General features: G+C 42.3%; 1 protein-coding gene across 1 annotated transcript in view; it reads right to left on the bottom strand.

Moving 5' to 3' along the window:
- rxfp1 (relaxin family peptide receptor 1) overlaps window positions 1–18,717 on the bottom strand; it is a 173,643-nt gene that overhangs the window by 28,160 nt on the left and 126,766 nt on the right. The window contains 4 exon segments of the mRNA XM_070862488.1: window positions 5,157–5,567; window positions 8,967–9,196; window positions 9,299–9,370; window positions 14,843–14,914. Of these exon segments, the coding sequence (XP_070718589.1) occupies window positions 5,157–5,567; window positions 8,967–9,196; window positions 9,299–9,370; window positions 14,843–14,914 (785 nt within the window).

Here is an 18,717-nt window from a genome sequence, read left to right as displayed (position 1 = left end):
TAGTTTATTTTTACCAGTGTAAGAGTTTTAATACATATAAAAATTAAATTTAAACACTCATTTTTATATTAAATACCCTGTCCATTAAGGTAAGGTTATTTTTAACACTATTAAAACACATTAAAAAAAATTCCCTCCAATTTTTTTCCCGAAGACATTTAATTACATTTAAGTTCAATTAATTTTAAGTATGTGAGGTATTTTATTTATTTATTATGCTGTGTTTCGGTGTTTTAGGGGTTTTACTCATTGATAGTAATAGGAGTCTGTACAAACAGAGCTCCTATTTTTATCAATGAGAATACTGCATAGTGATTGGTGGTCCAGGCCCACGTGATTCCAGCTTGTACGCACGTATCTAGGCCTCCGACCGGGATCTCCATGTTCCTCCGGGACCACCAGGTGATTTAGTAGATTTTGTGGGGGTTGGAGGTGTTCGTACGAAGGAAGCCTCCGACCGCAATTCCCCCCCACCCCCCCCCCATTATATAGGCAATCGCAGCAGCCAATTTGTACACAGCAATGTTCCAAAACATCACTTAGATAAATGACCAGTTACTCTGTTCTGGTTGAGTGATGTGTGGTGGCCAGGATACACCAAGAACTTTCCTTTTCTTCTTCAAATAGTGTCATGGGATCTTTTACATCCACCTGGACTTGATTTGACATCTCATCTGAAACACAGCTGACGGTGCAGCACTTCCTCACTGAAGTGACAGCCTAAATTCTGTGCTCAAGTCCTGGAGTGGGATTTGAACCCACAACCTTCTGACCCAGAGCCAAACTGAAGCTTCATTCAGCCTTTCCCAGGCCCTCCCATCACTGTTCGAACGGCATGGCGATGCTCTGACATTCCGACCAGCTCAAGTGTCTTTTCAAGTGTAAGGCACGCACTTTAGTCACAAAAATTACCTCACTTGCAATTTGAGATGGGGGCCTGCGTCTTTGGCCATGGGTGGATGGGAGTGCTCCTCTGGGACCGCAGGAATTTCAGGGCTAAAGTGACCAGTCACCTTCCATAAATTTATATTAAAATATATGTGGACTTTCTTATGCTTAAATGTGCTAAAACTCTATTTGTCACAGCCCACTGATGGAATCTGTTGGGCTGTTTACAAAAGAAAAGTACTTGAAAAGCCTGAACTGTAATACCAAAAGCTGAATGAGATTTGTATCACTAATTCCAACTTTGTAATTTCTGTGATTTCCATCAGTTGTGGAATGAGCATTATATTTAACAATTTCCTATTCAGTAGCCTCTATGTAACTAAATGGTCTGGTATATTAGGATAGTGTTCTGCCACTATTAGAAACCTACTTGAACTTTCTGATTATCAAATGACCTTTGTGGCTTTCAGTGCACATTTTTGTTGTCTGTCACATGTCATCTGCAAGGGTGATTTTCTGCTGATGCTGAATGTATAAAATGAATGGAGGAAACATATGAACAGCATTTCTAAATTCTTGCCATTTCCAATATACTCATCATCATCATAGGCAGTCCCTCGAAATCGAGGAAGATTTGCTTCCACTCCAAAAGTGACTGAACAGTCCAATATGGGAATTACAGTCTCTGCCGCAGGTGGGATAGGCAGTTGTTGGAGGAAAGGTTGGGTGGGGAGTCTGGTTTGCCGCACTCTCCTTCTGCTGCCTGCGCTTGTTTTCTGCATGTTCTCGGCGACGAGACTCGAGGTGCTCAGCGCTCTCCCGGATGCTCTTCCTCCACCTAGGGCGGTCTTTGGCTAGGAACTCCCAGGTGTTGGTGGGGATATTGCACTTTATCAAGGAGACTTTGAGGGTGTCCTTGAAATGTTTCCTCTGCCCACCTGGGGCTCACTTACTGTGTAGGAGTTCTGAGTAGAGCGTTTGCTTTGGGAGTCTTGTGTCGGGCATGCGAACAATGTGGCCCGCCCAACGGAGCTGGTTTAGTGTGGTAGGTGCTTCGATGCTTGGGATGTTAGCCTGATCGAGAACACTGACGTTGGTGCGTCTGTCCTCCCTGGGGATTTGCAGAATATTGCGGGGGCATCGCTGGTGGTATTTCTCCAGTGATTTAAGGTGTCTACTGTATATGGTCCACTTCTCTGAGCCATACAGAGACTCAGAGACGTGGAGTCAGGAGGGTGGGTATCACTACAGCCCTGTAGACCATAAGCTTGGTGCCAGATTTGAGGGCCTGATCTTCAAACACTCTCTTCCTCAGGTGGCCAAAGGCTGCGCTGGCGCACTGGAAGCAGTGTTGAACCTTGTCGTTGATGTCTGCTGATAATAGGCTCCCGAGGTTTGGAAAGTGGTCCATGTTATCCAGGGCCGTGCCGTGGATCCTGGTGACTGGGGGGGGGGGAGGGGGGGCAGTGTGCTGTGTGGCGAGGTCAGGTTGGTGGAGGACCTTTGTCTTACGGATGTTTAGTGTAAGGCCCATGCTTTCATATGCCTCGGTGAAGATGTTGACGATGACTTCTGTTGCTGTTGTCGATTTGGGGCTATATTGGTGTTGATGACGGAATGGATTAGGCGGTGATCAAGCAGTCATCGGCTCCTGTCATGGCGGGGCGGGTGACGCGCATTTCCTTGCGATCCCTTGCTCGAACAATGACATAGTTGAGCAGGTGCCAATGTTTGGAGCGAGGGTGTTGCCACGATGCCTTGTACTTTTACCTCTGGCGGAACAAGCTGTTGATGATGACAAGGTTGTGTTCTAGGCATTTTGTCAGGAGCAAGATACCACTGGAGTTGGTTTTCCCTACTCCCTCTTTGCCGATCACGCCTCCCCAGAGGCCTGTGCCCTTATCAACTCTGGCATTAAAGTCGCTGAGGAGGATCAGTTTGTCGTCTGTGGGGACGTGGAACAGGGATTGTTCGAGGCTGGAGTAAAATCCCTCTTTGGCCTCATCTGTTGCATCGAGTGTAGGAGCGTACGCACTGATAACTGTGGCGCACTGGTTCTGGGATAGGGTGAGTCGGAGAGTCATGAGACATTCGCTAATCCCGCAGGGGGAGTCTCTGAGGCAGTCGACTACCGACTCCGTGGCAGCGGCGTTCTTCCTCTGGTTTGCCTTTCCATCATCAACAACAATATCACCCCAAAGTGGTGACGACAGCAGAAGCAATGCTGCAGAAAAATCAACGCTGGGGCACTCAAGGACCCAGCTAAGAGAGCCCTATACAGCCAGTGCCTCACTGCTATCCTGGCGACCCTTGACGACCCCAAGACGCAGAGTGCCCACAGCGCTTGGTCTGCCCTCCAGGCCACCATAACCAGTGCCTGCGAAGAGACGCTTGGTCACTCAACCAGGAAACACCAGGACTGGTTTGATGAGAATGACCAGGAGATCCAAGAGCTAATAAATCGCAAATGCAAGGCATTTCTGAACCTAAAACAACAACCCAACTCGGGAGCCGCAAAGCAGCTTTATAGACGGCTTAAGGCCGAGGTCGAATATACTAATGCATGGTGACTGTGTTGTAGTTTCACATTTATGTAGAAATGCTCCAGGAGTCTTAAATTATGCAATATATAACATAAATAATGACGCACCACATGGGTTGCATAAGGGTTTAACCCCCTGTGATTTCCCCATATGGAGGGATCTCAATCTCAGCTGGGCTGTTGGTGGAGCAGAATGGAGTTCAGTGGGGTGAAACTGGAGGATGAATCAATCCAATCTGTCTTGTACATCTTGCAGCTGGTTGAGAAGCAGTAAAGGCAGGACAACAAGCTGCCTTGATGTTATCGTAGCCGCGTGTTTGGGTCATGAGGAAGAGAGGGGCTAAAGATGGAATGAAACAAAAAATGGGGAGGGGCAAGTAATTAAAATTAAAAAAAAATAAGACTTGTAGAAATAAAACACCCTTTGCTCTTATTAGAAAAAATCTTTGCCTGGAAATCCCAGCCTGCCCAGGTCCGTCTTAATGTCTACGGACCCGGAAAGGCATCGCAAAAGCTGGTTTTCAGCACACAATGCGCATGCACTGAAAACCGGCTTTTCCGATCTAAGCTGGAGCTTGACAGATCCAATGCATATCAGCTGCGAGGACATTTGCAAGGGCAAGATTGCGGTATTTACCCATATCTTGCCCAACAAATGTCCTCAAAATTCTTGTCTGATAAAAGCAGGTGTAAGAGTTTAAAAACATACAAAAATAAAATAAAATAAAATTTAAAAAACACATTATTTTAAAAAAACCTGCCCACTACGTTACATTTATTTTTAACCATAATTAAAAACTTTTAAAAAACTCGGAAATTTATTTTTTCTCTAAGATATTTATTAACTTTAATTTCAATTAATTTTAATTATGTGAGGGGTGTTTTTTTATTTTTATTATTAGTGTTTAGTGTGTTTTTTTTCTCATTAATAGCAATGAGAATTCGTAGATACGGAGTTCTCATTGCTATTAATGAGAAAGCTGTGGAATACGGTACCTGATTGGCTGAGCAGTCACACGTGACTGCACCTTCTGCGTTGGAACCAGGAGGATGGGAGCGCGCTTCACAGTGCGGGAAGAGAAGGCCTCCCCAACGGAATTCCATGCTTCTCCCGGACCACCAGGTAAATTTGTAGAAATGTTTCAGGTCGGAGGCAATTGCCCTTGGGAAGCCTCCGACCGCAATTTCAACTCTCTTGTATTTGGGGGAATTTACAAAATTTCTAGATATTGTTTAAACTTTTTATTTTCTATTTTTCTTCGCTCCTCTCCTGAAAGTACTGACTGATGCTGGGGTATAGTTACTCAGATGTTAGGAGCTCTTTGGTGCCTCACTGAAGTGGCCATTTGATGGGTGTGTATCTAAACAGTAAATATGAGCATGCTACTTGACGAGGGCAGAGGGCGGGCAGCTTAATCATCTTCTCAAACAGTGTCCTTTATTACAGGGGTCACTGGACAGTAACCAGGACTGGAAATCTTGCCTGATTTTTTCCTCCATAGCCAAGTAGCACCAAAGCCAGTTATTTCACCCCTATTGTCCTCCATCTCCTTCCCCCTACAGAGATTTGGTAACTCAACAACAACCTGGAACTTTATGTTCTGTATGCCTTTACCCACTAGGCTATTAGGGGAGCTATAGATTCAATTTTACACCTCAAAGAATTCACTAAAACTTGATATTGAAAATCATAAAGTTAGATGCAACAAATAATCATCAAACTTACCAAGAAAAATGACAGCTGAATATGCCTGTGCTCCATAAGTCTCCATCTGTTCTGAATGCAGAGGGAAACACACTCCATTTCTGCCATAGTAATTCTTAAAGAAGTCGTTATTCATCAGGGGAGTGAATGCAATGGCAAACCCCACAAACCAAATGAATATCAAAATGAAAACTGTCCTGCACTTTCCTGGCTTCAGGTTGCTGAATGGATAAACAATGCAGAGGTACTTTTCCAAAGTCAGGAAAGATAAAAGTAATACAGACACTTCTGTTGAGAGCATTGCTAAAGACCCAGTTATTTGACACTGCATGCTGTCCATCCACAACTGAGCATGTCTGTTGTACTCGCCATGATATTTAAGGTCATATGATCCAATCACAAAGAGATATATTCCCATCAGGCAGTCTGCACCTAGAATGAACATTTGCAAACATATATTAGTCAAGCCCACAAAAACATTAAGACATGAATTATATACAGTCTGCTTGGCACTCCTGATGTTATTTTCCCACCAAAAAACTATGGCTAGCTCCAAGAGTGAAATATACTTCTAAGAGCTTTGGGGGTTTAACGGTTTACTTTAGAGATGGTGGCCCAGAAATTCTGTAGGGGTTCTACTGGATCTCTACCATAACTCTCTGGGAGGCCCCGGAAATGACGTAAATGGCTGAACGTGACCATTTGCTTAATTTCTCTGTGGGTTTAGATGATCTCCTGCCGGTGTTATGGCAGGAGACTAATAGAACCCCTGTGGAATTTCAGGACCTATGGGGAGACTTTCACCTTCATTTTCAGCGGTTTTCTCAGCGGTACAGCTGTTTTTGTGAGAGAAACAGCTCGGCAAAAGTTTCCCCCTTACTTTTTGAATGGTACCGCCCACATCTCGAAAGCCCGCCGGGAGCAAACCGCCAACGTGCGCCACCGAGAAAATTGCCAGGGCGTAAGTTTGGCCTCAACGGAAGCCCTTCCAAATTGCCGAGGGAACCGCCCTGTGAAAGCAGCTTAAACAGGGCGGTGGGTGAGTACTCTTCAAAGGAAGGTAAGTTAAAGGTTCTTTATTTTTTTTTATTGAAAAACGGCGATTAACTGTAAAACTATCTTGGGAGTGTTTTTTAACTTAAAAAAAAAATGAAAATGTAAAAAAAGTTTTCCACCCTACCTAGGCCTCTCTAGGCATGCTTTCAAAAGGGAATTGAACATGTACCTGAAGGAAAAACATTTGCAGGGCTACGGGGAAAGGGCGAGGGAATAGGATGAGCCGAATTGCACTTGCAGAGAGCCGGCACAGGCTCGACGAGCCGAATGGCCACCATCTGTGCTGTAAGCATTCTAGAATTAATATACCATAACCAGGTTGACCATATTACTCATAAAAGTTACAATATTGTTATGTTGAGCACTACAAGAAAAATATAAATCTTATCCTATTTGTGTGTTATATAGTTCAGTAATACTGCAGACAACCGCAGCCTCGGAGTAAATGTTTAAAAACATTTTAAGAACCACCTGTTTCACCTAGTTTCGCCTTTAACCACCGAGAATACTGGTGCAAGATCCATTTTCTCGCCGGGTGATTATTTTGACCTTAAATATGGAAAATCTCGCCAGCAATAGTTGCAAAACGTTAGTGGTTTTTCTGGGCGGCAATCGGGTGTTGAGGGGCTCTTGGGAAAGTCTAGTCCTATATAACTGCACATATTAAATTGTTTTTATGGAGGTATGTGGGGTTAAGATGACAAGTTTGTTTGGTTCAGACCCAAGTGAATCTTCTGCGACAGACCTGATAATCTGATACCTGAGCTAGACAGGTTCATGGTATTCTGACTTAACAATGAGCTTGTTTTACCAATGTCGCCTGGAGGAATAGATGTGCCTTGAGAGGTTGGAAGTTGTCCCAGACAGCTACAAAAGTCATCATCATAGGCGGTCCCTTGAACGAGGATGACTTGCTTCCACGAGTTCACAGGTGTCTCGATGAAGGACCCGATGTTCCAGTCCTGAACTCCAATTGAGAGGGTGGAAGATGCCTGTGTGTGAATTTTTTTAATGTACGGTGACCGTTGCACACAAGCCACCACATGGGCTTGACAGAGGTAGGCCTTTATCCAGTGGCAAAGGTTAACCAGGACGACTGGAAACCTGCTCTGCTGCACGAACCTAGCGCGCACACATATCGCAGTGTGGGCTGATCCATGCTGCCCCTGGGCCCTCGGCTCTTCTGGGCCCCGTACCCTCATCTGTCGCACCTCCGTCACAATCTCTCACTGCACTTCCGCCATAAACAGTCACCGCATCTCGCCACAAACACTCGCCACTCATCCACCCCGACCTTCCCACTTCTCTGTACCTGGACTCTGCCGATGTTCCTGTCCACGCTCCAAAACGGCGACCAGCTACAGATATCGCTGCAATCCAATGCTCCAACATTTAGAGTGACCTTGGCTGGACAAGCAGCAGGAATCTTACCAGTGCTCTGTGCTGGTTGTATGTTTAGTTTCTACGGGTTAAACTCTGGCAGTGCTCCTGTACATGGTTGAGGATCCTAAACCTTATCACTACATAAGCAGTACACCTGAGCTTGATGGGTTTAATGTAACGTGGGATATGTCGCTACGGGAAGACTGAAACTCTACCTGGGTTTCTTAGTAGCTTGGTTTGGAGACACTTAAACCTGGTGATGGTTTTTGCATGAGCCAGACATCTGGCTGAGCATAAATGAAAATGTCTTTCATGTACTTTCAGTTTTCTAACTCTTTCTGTAGCTGACTAAAAAACACCTTGAAGGAATGTTATGATGTGATTCATGTGAGCTTCAAATGAGGAATTCTTCAACAAAAGTGAGTCTATCAATTTTAATATTTGGATTTACAAATATTAATCATTGGATTCAAATAACTATTATTCACTCGATTTGCCCTCAGATCTCTCAAAATAAGACAGTTTATGAGATGTATTTATCTATGCATCAAGCCAATATGTTTCCTTGTAGATTTGAACTGCTGACTTCACCTGTGCTGTCATGGAGGAATAGAGCAGAATGCAGTCTATTCCTAACAAGGACAGAGGGAAAAAAATCAGGCAGCCATTATTGGGATGTTACTATGCACCTCCTGGGGGGCAGCACAGCATTGATGAAGGCCAGTGTGGTGGTTGCCTGACTGCCCTTTTGACGGTATGTACTGTGGAAAGATAGAAAAAGAGCAACCATAGATTGCAAGGCTTGCTGGGACATTATATTTGGTCAACCTAAGAATTAGAGCTTACTTCAGCAACTATACCAAACAAGCTGTCAGCAGTTGAAACCATGGGTTGCATTACCTCATGGCAGCTAAGGTCATCTGTCTTCTCTGTCTAATTATAATCACAATAAGAATGTGTACACCAAAAAAAACAGACAGTGTGTACAGGGGACAAGGAGAGGTTAGCCCAAAATAAGGAAAGGGTAGCTAAGACAAGTAGCCATTGGATAACACTGATGAGGTAATTAAATTAACTGCTAGACTCTGCACTATTACAAAAAAAGAGGAACTATCACATATGATAGGTGTTGTTTACTTAGGGGTATAAATATTCCACATTTCTGTAGATTGTCGGAATTGGTACCCTAAGCTTTTGACTAGGGCACTCTCCCCTTGTATACAAGTAAAAATAAACTAACAGTCTGATGGTCTGCTTGTGTTAAGAGTCTTACCTTGAATCGATGTCTTCGACAGAATCAGGACACCAGAAAACTAAAGTGATTGAAGTTATTTGAAAATATGTACTGTAGCTAAAGGAAAACAAAATCTGCTCCTATGAGTGCATACTTACAGCAAAGAGACATTATAGACAAGGCGTGAAGCTTGTTCTCAGATCTGATGTAAGATCTCATGCATATAACAAAGATATTTCCAAAACACGTAATAGCAGAAACAACCCAAACGAAGACTCGGAGGACAACATTAGCCAGTAGGTTCTCAAAGGACGATATCCCATCAGTGTTGGGTTTGCAGCTACGGACATGTGGAGCATAGCCACAGAATTGGAACTTGTTAAAGTATCTGAAAGAGAAGTCAATTTGTTAGAACCCCTTTATCAAAATCACGAGCTGCAACAGGTGAAGCACTGTAAAGGTCTCTACAGTATGTATATGCAGCACTTACATATGGGATAGATTTGTAAGAGGCTGGAATATCCTTTTTCGTAGAACCTGAAGATCCATTCCGTCCATACTGCTGTAACAATAGAAAATATCAATATCCTTACAAGACATATTTATTGAATAAACATAGGTATAATTTGCTGGAATTATTACATAAGATATACAGCACAGAAACAGACCATTTGACCCAACCTGTCCATGCTAGTGCTTATGCTCTACTTGAGCCTCCTCCCGTCTTTCCTTATCGAACCCTATCAGCATAACCCTCCATTCCTTTCTCCCTCATATGCTTATCTAACCGCTCCTTAAATGCATCACTACTATTTGTTTCAACCACTTCCTGTGGTAGCGAGTTCCACATTCTCACCACTCTCTGGGTAAAGAAGTTTCTTCTGAATTCCCTATTTGATATCTTGATAACTATCTTATATTGATGGCCTCAAGTTATGCTCTTCCCCACAAGTGGAAACACTCTCTCTATATCTACTCTATCAAAACCTTTCAGAATTTTAATGACCTCTATTAGGTCACCCCTTAGCCTTCTCTTTTCAAGAGAAAGGAGACCCAGTCTGTTCATCCTTTCCTGATAGATGTACCCTCACATTTCTGGTATCATTCTTGTAATTCTTCTTTGCACCCTCTCCAGTGCCTCTATATCCTTTTAATAATGTGGCAACCAGAATTGCTCATAGCACTCCAAATGTGGTCTACAAGTTTAGCATAACTTCCCTACTTTTCAATTCTATCCCTCTAGAAATAAACCCTGATTCGTGGTTTGCTTTTTAATGGTCTTGTTAACCTGTGTCGATATTTTTAGTGATTTGTGTACTTGTACTCTGAGATCCCTTTGCTCTTCTACCAAATTTAGATTCTTATTTTCCAAGTATTAACTGACCTCCCTATTTTTCTTACCAAAATATAATACCTCACATTTATCTGTGTTGAATTTCATTTGCCAATTATATGCCCATTCTACAAGTTTATTAATTTATTTTTGTAATTTGTTGCAGTTCTCCTCAGTATCGGCTATCCCTCTCAATTTGGCATCGTCCGCAAATTGTGTTTTTGACTCCAAAGTTTAAAATGTTAATATAAATTGGGAAAAGTGGTCCCAGCACTGATCCTTGTGGAACACCACTTCCCACCTTCTGCCACTGTGAATAGCTACCCTTTACCCCTACTCTCTGCTTTCTGTCTTGAAGTCAGCTAGCTATCCATTCTGCTACTTGTCCCCTGACTCCGCATTCCCTGACCTTATTCATTAGACTATTATGTGGTACCTTATCAAAGGCCTTTTGAAAATCTAGATAAATTACATCTACTGTGTTACCATTGTCTACTTTCTCTGATACCTCTTCAAAAAATTAAATTAGGTTAGTCGAGCAAGACTTTCCTTTTTGAAATCCATGCTGACTATTTAATTTTATATTTTTGGTTTCTAGATGTTCTTCTATTCTCTCCTTTAGTAGGGATTCCATTATATTTCCTACCACCGATGTTAAGCTGACTGGCCTATAGTTCTCTGGACATGTTCTATCTCCCTTCTTAAATATAGGTATTACGTTAGTTATCCACCAATCCTCAGGCACTACACCTTTTTCTAAAGAATTACTGAATATGTGTAGTAATGCCTCTGCTATTTCTTCCCTAGATTATTTTAAAAAACACGGATGTAACCTGCCTGGACCAGGGGTTTTATCCTCTTTGAGTTTCATTAATTTATTTAGTATATCTCCTCATTTTATTTTAAATGCAGTTAACTCATTACTAATCTCATAACTCAATGTCATGTCCATCTTTTCTATCTCCCTGGTAAATACTGAAGCAAAGTAATTATTTAATATCTCAGCCATCTCTCTATTGCTGCCTGTGATATTATCCTTTCCATCCCTTCGTGGTCCTATTCCCATCTTGACCTTTCTTTTTTGATTTATATGCCTGGAAAATATTTTACTATTTTGTTTTATGTACCTTGAGAATTTAATTTCATAGTTCCTCTTTGCCTTCCTAATTGTTTTTTTTTAAACTTCTCTCCTAATCCCTTCATATTCTCCCTTATCATGCTCTCCCTGCTGTCCATGTACTTAATGTATGCCTCTTTCCTTACCCACAATTTTTCCCTCATGGCTTTATTCATCCATGGTGTCTCACTAGTGTTTAGCTTGTTCTTGTTAATTCCTGATTATTTAAATCAATCAACGGTAATTTCTAAATTCTTATAAATAGTGAGTTTGCTGTGCTTACCAAGTATATCAAACTGGGATATGAAAATGCTCGCAGGGTGAAAAGGTCTGTTCTGATAAAAGGTCATTGATCTAAAACCTTAACTCTGTTTCTCTCTCCATAGATGCTGCCTGACCTGCTGAGTATTTCCATCATTTTCTGTTTTTATTTTATATTATATATGAAATGCTTGTTCAGTTTTCACACTCAAAATAAAGATCAAACACAGGCCAGATTCACAATGGGTTACATGCAGGACAAAACTCTCTCAGTTCTACCCCAACCTCAGAAGAGCAACTCACTACTATACTTTTACAAACTGACTGAATGAAATTTCTAATTGAGTGTTAACTTTTGTGACATTGTAACCATTTTGTGCTGTGAACTTGCACCTGCTAATAACTGGGTTGAGAGTGGCCAAACTGTTTTTTCTTAGGACTGGCTAAACAAACAGACTATACATAAAATGTAAATATCCTACACCGTTACCAATCCCCGACTGTACTACCTGGTATGGTATAAGAACATACAGCTGCAGGAAAAATGCAGGGAACAGCGTCAGCCCTTATACATGGCCTTCTTCAACCTTACAAAGGCCTTTGACACTGTCAACCATGAGGGTCTATGGAGCGTCCTCCTGCGTTTCGGATGCCCCCAAAAGTACATCACCATCCTCCGCCTGCTGCACGATGACATGCAGGCCGTGATCCTTACCAACGGATCCATCACAGACCCAATCCACGTCCGGACCGGGGTCAAGCAGGGCTGCATCATCGCCCCAATCCTCTTCTCAATCTTCCTCGCTGCCATGCTCCACTTCACAGTTGACAAGCTCCCCGCTGGAGTGGAACTAAACTACAGAACCAGTGGGAAGCTGTTCAAACCTTCGCTGTGTCCAGGACAGGTCCAAAACCACTCCAACCTCTGTCGTCGAGCTACAGTACGCGGACGACACCTGCGTCTGTGCACACACACTGGCTGAACTCCAGGACATAGTCGAAGTATTTACCGAGGCGTATGAAAGCATGGGCCTTACACTAAACATCAGTAAGACAAAAGTCTTCCACCAGCCTGTCCTCGCCCACAGCACTGCCCCCCAGACATCAAAATCCACGGCACGGCCCTGGACAATGTGGACCACTTCCCTTATCTCGGGAGCCTCCTATCAACAAGAGCAGGCATTGACGACGAGATCCAATACCGCCTCCAGTGCAGCCTTCGGCCGCCTGAGGAAAAGAGTGTTTAAAGACCAGGCCCTCAAAACTGTCACTAAGCTCATGGTCTACAGGGCTGTAGTAATACCCGTCCTCCTATATGGCTCAGAGATGTGGACCATGTACAATAGTCACCTCAAGTCGCTGGAGAAATACCACCAACGATGTCTCCGCAAGATCCTACAAGTCCCCTGGGAGGACAGATGTACAAACATTAACGTCCTCGTCCAGGCCAACATCCCCAGCATTGAAGCACTGACCACACTTGATCAGCTCCATGATTCAACAGCCCATTGATACTCACTGGATTTAAATATGAAGAACAGCAACTTGGATGAAATACCAGAGGCCAGCTGGGACCCATTGATCCATCCCCCAAGCATGAGTCTCCAATTGCAGCAGCAGAAAAATAAGCTTTAAAATAATGGCCGAGCATTTGCTGTTGTAATGATGGTGAAACTGTCAGCATTTGCCGTCATTACATCCGTGAATCCGTTAGCAACATCTGGAGTATGTATATGCGCAGTTAAACACGGAAATCCAGAAGTTGCTGCCAGTCATTCCCTGCTCCTCTATAGGGCATGCTGTTGAGCTCCCCACAGCCGGCAATCAATTGAAATCATGGAACTGACGAGAACTTAAGCTTTTACGTGGGAATATTACTCGTAACCACCCCCCCCCCCCCGGAAAAGTTAAGTCTTATTGAATGAGTGTAACTGGGGTTTAAATGGTGTATTGAGTCATAATTAGAGCTTCAAAACTGTTCTGGCCCTGAAAAACTAGTTTTAAATTTGTGGAATGTCAAATTTTTCCATTATGATAAAAATTCCATGTTTTTTTAAAATAATTTTCTTTTAAGTTTATGATATTTCAACTTCTTCCTTAATCCCATGTGTATATCTGAATCTTTATTTCACGCTTTGTAAAATGATTAAAAAGTGAAGTGTTTTTTACTTCCTGCTTTGCTGTCTGTGAGAATTCCTCAATGTGATTAGTTACTTACCCGGCTTGATGACATCACTGTTGCTGGACACTGGAGATCCCCTAGACTTGGCGTCCGATTCAAATTAACATCAGGGGAGGTGAAATCGATGTCAAAGAGATCGCTGGATCTTTGTGGGCATCTTTCTTTGAGGTTAGCGGCGAGTGCGATCACTTCGCTGCTGATCGCAAAATCAGGCCAATTCGTTTGCTAGAAATTTTAATTCTTTCTCTGAAGCATGGCTTCCTGGTAAATTTAGGTCTGAATTGGCCTGATTTTGCGGTCAGCAGCGAAGTGATCGCACTCGCCGCTAACCTCAAAGAAAGATGCCCACAAAGATCCAGCGATCTCTTTGACATCGATTTCACCTCCCCTGACGTTAATTTGGTGGTACTTTATCTCCAAATTTATCTAAAGCCGTCCTGTCAATATAGGGCCAATGGGTTATTTGCACTCTTAGTGAGTCATGCTAGCATGTTTGCTATCCAATTTACTACTGGATTTACCAACGGTAATGTTACACTATATTATTCTTACAAACCAGTGGTATGGATGCACCATTTATTCATAGATGTTTTTGAAATGGGTAGTTTAGTTGGTCAGGCACCATCCTTTTATATCTAGATCCGGAGTACACATGTAGCCATGACGATAGGATGAAAGTCCGCTCTGTTTCCTGTAAGGATCCAATGTGAAATAGGTATGGCCACTGTCAATTCAGTTCCTAGTTGGCATTAAACTGACCCCAAACTGGCACTAAGTTGGAAATCTCAATAAGAGAGGCCTCAAGGTGCCTGTGCAAGAAATAGAAAATATCACACAGTTGCAGCTGGGAATGCTCTTTAGATTAAAGGTGTGGCCACTGTGGAACTGAGTACTTCAGGAGTGCTTGATGGGGCATTGGGACCCTGAAAATATGTTTTCTGCCATTACTCTGGCTGCAAACTGCTGATTACACTATTTCCCTGGGAGTTCTGCCAGGCTCCTGCTGGTGTAATGGATGGAGATTGTTTATGAGCACAAAATTCACTAAAAATAAGAACAATTACTTTTAGTAAAAGTAAAAATTAGAATACTAAATTGAACATCAAAATATCCATATCGTAAAGGTCCTGGAAGAACTTACAGTGACTTTAGTTTGTATAGGTAATCAAACTGATCCACATGAATTTTCTTAATGATATTGAAAGAAATGTTCCTGCAATGACAACAAATGGAAACTAGTTATATTTTTCGGGACTACATTTTTATGTGCACAGCATGTGTCATTGTACGTTACTGTATAGAAATGCTTCCGTGTCAACAGTTTCTGCTGTGATTTCATTTCCCTCATCAAAAGGAATGTTTTGGTGGTGTATATGACCCCTTTGATTGGCTATAGACTCTACAGTTCTCTATGAATGTAGACTCCTGGTACAGAGCTTCACCTGCCAGCTGTACCTTGTTGGAAATTCTGGGCACGTTCCCCACAATTTTCTGTCCGTTCACTTTTTTAAAAAACTGGCCCTTATATGAATGGCATGCACATGCATACATTTACCAACTTGAATGAATTGCTTCTGTCATTTTACTCAGCTGTGACTTGAAATAGGTCCTTTTTACATGATTTTGCTGTACAATTAAAATAGAGCAACATCAAAGTGAAGCCAATTTATTGTACCTGTGCCAGTATTAGCTCCACATCAAAGCTATCTATTCTAACACCATTTCCCTGCTTTCTCACTGTACCTTTCGATATTTTTCCACAAGTATTTATCGATTGCCTCTCAACTGTTTCAATAGCCACTCACAGTAATGCATTCATGGGGTATTTTACCATCTTAATCAATACTTATGCCATAAACCGTCAAACTCATTCGTACCCAGCCATTGTCTGAAGGAATATCCTTATGCTGAGATTCATACATGTGCTACAATGTCAATATAACATTTGGTGATCCAGAAATAGGTTGAAATTGATACATTTGTGTGTGCACAAATTAATACGATAGCTTTACTTTGATAAAGAAACAAAATTTGTGAATGCTGGAAATCTGAAATAAAAACAGAAATGCTGGAACCACTCAATAGGTCAGGCAGCATCTGTGGGGAGAGAAACCGAGTTAACGGCCCAGACTTTAAAAGGAGGGCGGGTACAATCGGGGACGTGGAGGACAGGACAATCTTAACAGAATAAGTGTTCCTTGAGTCCCGCTTGAACCCAGATAGATCCACTATTTGGCTGGTGGCGGAAATAGAAGTTCGGCAGCAGGATGACATAATTGGACCTGATCATATTTAATTAGGATCCCGCTTTCTTCCTGTGGGTGTCCTGCTCACCTACTCAAAAGAGCAGGTTAAGATCGGGACACATTTTAACGGCCTCCGTCGCCTGGTTACCATGAAGTGAAGTGGGGGCGCGGGGGTGTGGGAGGCGGGGGGGGGGGGGGGGTGGTGAGAGTTTAAATTGGTCGATGATGTTTACTCTGATTCTCTCACCATGGATGCTGCCTGACCTGCTGAGGGTTTCAAGCATTTTCAGTTTTACTTTGATGTTGCTCTATGATGAGCCTAAGAACATTTCTCACCTGTCTAAGAAAAATAATGTAATTGTAACACAATAGATAGAGGTTTTGTTTTTTACTCAATTACCTTTGAGAATTGGGGCAATATTGTGTGGAATTTTCCTTCAGGAAATTAAATAATAGAGTGGAGCCATGAAGGCAACTTGTATGTGGCTGTGGATGGAGCATGCTAGATAGGCTTGTTTCTCTGTTTGTATTCTAGAACACTTTTGTTCTGAAGTCAGTGGCATATTTAAAATATTATCTATAAACATTAATTTAATTAAGTAAAAATACCTTTTACAATTTTCTCTTGTAGGATATCCTCTTGTATCTAACTTTTAGTGACTAAAAGACAAAGAGGTGACTGCTCCCTGGCCTCTGCCAATACTGTTCAGACCAGCTGCTGAGAGTTGTGCTCGAGCACCATGGGTTTCCTAGATTTTCACACATCCCTAAAAGGAAACACTTTGTGCCTACTCTGTAGATAGATGGATGGATGGTACAGCTGACAGATGGAACTCACTATGTAAATTTTATTCATTTTCTTTGGAGCTCATTGCAGATGCAACTGGAATGTCTTCACTTATATTTTTCACTGACAGCAATCTCTGATACCATAAAATCCAATGTATAGGTTGCACTTTCATGCAGGTTTTTAACCACTTGTGAATCTGAGGATATGATTATTGCTATTTGGTGAATGCCATATGTGTGCAACAATCATATCAGTGTGATGAATAGACTGGATTTCATGATACTTCCACTGCAAGGGTAACATTGTGTCACACAAGTCTAGAACTATTGGGATCCTTTATTTGAAAGTTGCAAAGAATTGGTGGCTGATCAATCATCAGTAAATTGATAAAACATATTAATGGAATTAACTGATCTGAATTATTGATGTGAAAGGAATTAAGTCATTTCTATAATACATTATGGAATCATTTTACAAAGTCACACTCCTACGTGCAGCTTTGTCCACCAGGAGTGTAAATCTGAAATTCATGCATGTAATTTCACCCACCTTCCGATTTTCCATCCGTGTATTTAATGGATGCAAAATTGCAGACAGTGAGTGCCAAATTCCCGATATTCCATGCTAGGAACACAATTTAATACAATTACCTGTTTTATGTTTCATAAATTGTGTAGTATTTATTGCTTATGATAGATTTTCACCATTACTACAGGGCAGTTACGGTACAGACTTTGTACTGATGCAAAGTAATTTTGTCATTATACACATTTGACACATAGATATTCCCCTTTTGGTGTGCATGGCTATTAGGGGTTTTTAGATTGAATTTCCCTATGTCAGGAGTAGGGCTTCATAAAACTAAAGAACAAAATAGTGGACTGGTGATGGAGGAAAATGTGTGCATATCTAATTTAAAAGGATGAAGAACATTGAACAGGAGTGTCACAATAAATGGACAAAAAATATGAAAGGCTTTAGAGAGCCTCAAAAGATATATCAACCTATTGGCAGTCTAACCAAGGCTGAAGGGGGAGGTAACACAAAAGAGACAAGGCAAAGGAAACAAAGGGGGTAATTTTAACTACCCAGGATGGGTGGGAGAAGGGCGGAAGGGAAGTTAAAATTAAAAAATGGGAGACCTGACCCAGCTTGCCTCTAACACCCGCACTTCTGGTTTTAACAGAGCTGGGTTGGGGGTGCTCTCCTGAAGCAGATTGTCATTAAAATATTTTAATGAGGCTACGATCCTCAAATTTAACCAGGGTTTTATTTTAACGCCCGCGGGATAGTTTTCCCAGGACTTGGGAAAGCCGGGAGCTAAAGGGAGGCGAGACCCATCAGGTAAGTGCCCTTCCAGCACTGCTAGTGAGCCAGGTGGAACAGGGCTGCTTACCCGCCCACCCTTCAAGCTTACCTGCTTCCCTCCCCACGATCGGATCCCGGTGTTTGGATCCCCCCTTCTCATGGAATCCCGATATCCTCTCCTGCTTCTTTCTGGACCCCCTAATATAATCCCTGATGTCCTCGCTGACCCTACCCGATCTAATCCTGGACTTCCACAATGTCCTCTGCAGCACCCCTGATCTAATCACGACCCTCCACGATGTCCCGCCCATCCCCTCCCTCCTCTCTGCTCCCCAGCTGTAGCCTAGCAATGCAGGCCTTCCCGCTGACAGATCTCCTCAAGTTTCACTGGTACGAGTGAAATGTTTTAATATTACCATCTGGGAACTTTTAAGATAGAATTTTTAACTGTTTAATGTTAGCAGAGTTGAGTGTCCTAACTCTTATGTAACATTAAAATTTAGTTAGCATTTGGATGCTGATGAGCGTAGTGTGCGCTGAATATGGCATATAATTTGGGTCTGTCAACCCTGTGTTACTCTACGTAGGGGTGGCAGACTCCGACTATATGCTAGTAGTCCTTGCATCATAACAGTCCATTTTAATATTAACACACTCATATCCGAAAACAGC

This window comes from Pristiophorus japonicus, chromosome 2, assembly GCF_044704955.1.
Source record: "Pristiophorus japonicus isolate sPriJap1 chromosome 2, sPriJap1.hap1, whole genome shotgun sequence".
NCBI lineage: Eukaryota > Metazoa > Chordata > Chondrichthyes > Pristiophoridae > Pristiophorus > Pristiophorus japonicus.
Note: the sequence above shows the minus strand (reverse complement) of the source record. Positions and strands in the feature narration are given on the sequence as shown.